Source organism: Carlito syrichta, unplaced genomic scaffold (genome assembly GCF_000164805.1).
Source record: "Carlito syrichta isolate Samal-C Ts95f unplaced genomic scaffold, Tarsius_syrichta-2.0.1 Scaffold111613, whole genome shotgun sequence".
Classification (NCBI taxonomy): domain Eukaryota; kingdom Metazoa; phylum Chordata; class Mammalia; order Primates; family Tarsiidae; genus Carlito; species Carlito syrichta.
In genome coordinates, this window is record NW_007055709.1 from 62,783 (window position 1) to 66,258 (window position 3,476).

At 56.3% G+C, this 3,476-nt stretch overlaps 1 protein-coding gene across 1 annotated transcript in view; it reads left to right on the forward strand.

The window, feature by feature from the left end:
- MAN2B2 (mannosidase alpha class 2B member 2) overlaps positions 1-1,529 on the forward strand; it is a 47,590-nt gene extending 46,061 nt beyond the window's left edge. Inside the window, exons 17-18 of the mRNA XM_021718473.1 lie at positions 159-276; positions 1,317-1,529. Coding sequence (XP_021574148.1) covers positions 159-276; positions 1,317-1,414 — 216 coding nt within the window. The 3' untranslated portion in view covers positions 1,415-1,529. The remainder of the gene's footprint in view (positions 1-158; positions 277-1,316) is intronic.
- The last annotated feature ends 1,947 nt before the right edge of the window (positions 1,530-3,476 follow it).

A 3,476-nucleotide genomic window follows, 5' to 3' on the forward strand; every position in this document is an offset into this window, starting at 1 on the left:
TGGCAGAGGTGCTGTGAGACTGCGGTGAGGATGGTGTGGGGGCACCGGGGCAGGGCCTGGGCCTCGAGGACGCGCGTCTGGCGTGTCCCCCGATGCCGTCTGGTTCTCTGCCGGGACCTGGGACATGGGTGTGTCTCACCCTCCTGCATGTCCCGCAGGTCTCGCTGCGCGGACTGGGGTCCGTGGAGGCGATAGAGGAGCGCTCGCTCACCGGGACGTGGGACGTGAGCGCGCTGCAGCGCTGGAGCTGGAGGACAGACGCCGGCTACCACAGAGGTGAGGGCGCCGCAGCAGCCCCTGCCCGGGTTCCCAGCCTGGCTCGGGAGCTGGGCAGACCTGCTCTGGGTCCAGCCTCTGCCCCTCACAGCCCACGTGACCACACGGGGCCGCTGTCATTCTCTGAATCTCCCGCCCCGCCAAGTCCCTGCAAGTCCACCAGGGCCGGGGCAGATCGGCTTTGGGTCTGTCTCCGCCTGCCAGGGCTCCACCCAGGCGCACGTGTGTGTCTCCACATGAGATCCCCGAGCGCGTGCAGGAGCCCCGAGCGCTTATTCCTGACTTGGCCCTGCAGCTGCCAGCCGCTCCGAGCATCACTCTGCACACACCGCTGAGAGCCCTTGTGCACAGGTGGCTTTGCACCTCCCTGGCCTTGCCTGGTCACGGTCTCTGCCCGGGAGGCCCGGCCCCCTTCCTTCTGGCCAGCTCCTGCCCAGGCTTTCCTGGAGGCCTCCTGAGTCCCTGGCTGGGACAAGTGCCTCTCTGGGCCCCAGTGTTTCCTCAGCCCTTCACCCCTCCCCCTTGTCCACTGCCCAGTATGGTGTGGGGTGCATGGTGGACGCGTGGCGGGTGGGAGGGAGGGAGGGGAGCGGGTGCCAGAAGGGTGAACGAATGGGCTTGCCTCCCGGGGAAAGTCCCACCCTAGGAAGGAAGGAAGGAAGGAAGGGGGGAGGAAGTTGGACGGGTGACAGATGGGGGTGGGTGAACTGCTTCCCTCCCCTGGGTGATGTCCCTCCCAGGGCAGGATTCACCAGCTGGCCTCGGAAAGCTCTTAGGCATCGAGCGCAACACTCAGCCAGGGGGAAATGCGGCCAGTGTTACACTTTGCCGTGGCAGGGTCCCCTGTGAGGGCAAAGACACAAGAGGCCCACTTGCAGCAGGAGTCCTGGCAGGGGGCCAGCCAAGGGCCGCCATCACAGTGGGAGCCACAGCAGACTGTACACAGGCACAGTGTGGCGAGGGGCGGGCTGGAGGAAATATCCCAGGGGAGCAGGCGTCTCCCAGGAGCGGCGCTGGACACTTGACTCCTGTTCCCCCAGGCGACTCCCCTCCTCCCTCGAGGCTGCCAGGAGGCCCCACCATCACCATCTACCCCAAGGAAATCCGGACCTTCTTCATTCACTTCCGGCAGCCTTGAGCCCTGGGCGGACACCGCTGGCCCCGGGCTGCCCCAAGGGCTCCGTGCACCAGAGCAGACCCAGGACACACAGAGCAGGGTGGACAGCCAGGGAGGACAGCCAGCTGCGGCTCTGGCAGGCTGGGGGTAGGAAACGGTCACATCTGGGGATTGCGCTCTCCCCTCACAAAACTGATTTTTTTTTTTTTTTTTTGAGTCGGAGTCTCACTCCGTCGCCCAGACTGGAGTGCAGAGGCTGCTCCCGGCCACCGCAGCCTCAAGCTGCTGGGCTCTGGCGATCCTTCTGCCTCAGCCTTCCAAGTAACCGGAATTACAGGCATGCACTACCACGCCTGGCTAATTTTTGATTTATTGTAGAGATGAGGTCTAGCCAAGTTGCCCAGGCGGGTCTCGAACCTGCGGGCTCAGGCCATCCACTCACCTCAGCCTCCCAAAGTGCTGGGACTACAGGCTGAGCCACCGAGCCGGGCTATAACTGATATTTTTATATGCGTGTGCTTTTTCATTCATTCATAAAAGTCACACCCCGGAAGCTTTTTTTTTAAATCACTCACAGATAATTTTATTAAGTAAAAGGGAAAAGGAAAAGGATACTTTTTTTTTTTTTTTGAGTTGGAGTCTCATGCTGTCACTCAGGTTGGAGTGCAGTGGCACACTCACGACCACCGCAACCTCGACCTGCTGGGCTCAGGCGATCCTTCCACCTCAGCCTTCCAAGTAGCTGGAACTACAAGCACACACTACCATGCCCAGCTAATTCTTTGATTTATTGTAGAGATGAGGTCTTGCCGTGTTGCCCAGGCTGGTCTTGAACCAACAGGCTCAGGCAATCCTCTCGCCTCCGCCTCCCAAAGTGCTGGGATTACAGGCATGAGCCACCACACCTGGCTGGATACCCTTTCAATGGAGAGATCTAACAACTCCACCTCAACCAAATGATCAAACCTCATATCACCAGGGACACTACAAACTGGCAATATGTGTCACCTACAATGCAAGGGAAGAGGGAAAACATCACCTATGGGCAATTCTTACTCTAAATGTTTAACCTGGGTCTAATAATGAGAAAACAATTGGCAAATCCAATTCACAGTCTATAAGACAACGAACTTGGAGTCTTCAAAAAGTTCAGTATCATAAAAAGCGAAAAAGGCAAGGAGACGGTGATGGTTAATTTTAGGTGTCGACTATGTTAAGAAACCTGGTAAACCTGGAGAGAAAAAAAACTTAGAAGCCTGATAGAGCATTATTTTGGGGTGTCTGTGTTTCCAGAGACTGGCATGTGAGTCTGAGTGGACTAGGTGGGGAAGGCTGTCCATCAGTGTGGCTGGGCCATCATCCAATCTGCAGTGTGGGTGCGGAGAACAAAAACAGAAAAGGTGAATCCAGCTACCTACTGGAGTTGGAATACACGCTTGCTTTCCTGTCCTTAGACAACAACTCCAGGCTCCCCTGGGTCTGGGACCTAACACCGGCCGCCCCCAGGTTCTCAGGTCTTCAGCCTCAGACTGAGAGTTACACCATCAACTCCCCTGGTCCTGAGGCCTTTGGGCTTGGACTGAGCCACGCTGTCAGCATCTCGGGGTCTTTGGCTCACAGATGACCTGTCATGGGACTTCTCAGCTTCCATGACCGCATGAGCCAATCCTCCTGATAAATCCCCTCTCATCTATCTGTCTTTCTATGTTTCTATCTTATTGGTTCTATCTCTCTGGAGAACCCTCACTAATACAAGGACTGTACTGTGGTAGATTCATGGAAACAAAAGGACACGACTATCTTGGTTAAGTAATCCTGGAAAAGATCCTGGGTCACACATATTTTTAAAAAGTTACAAAGGACACTGGAACAACTGGGGAATGCTGGGAAATGTATTGTTTCAAAGTAATGGTGTTGTGAGCCGGGCTTGGTGGCTCAGCCTGTAATCCCAGCACTTTAGGAGGCTGAGGTGAGTGGATTGCCTGAGCCCACAAGTTCGAGACCCGCCTGAACAATTTGGCGAGACCTCATCTCTACAATAAATCAAAAATTACCGGGCATGGTAGCACGTGCCTGTAGTTCC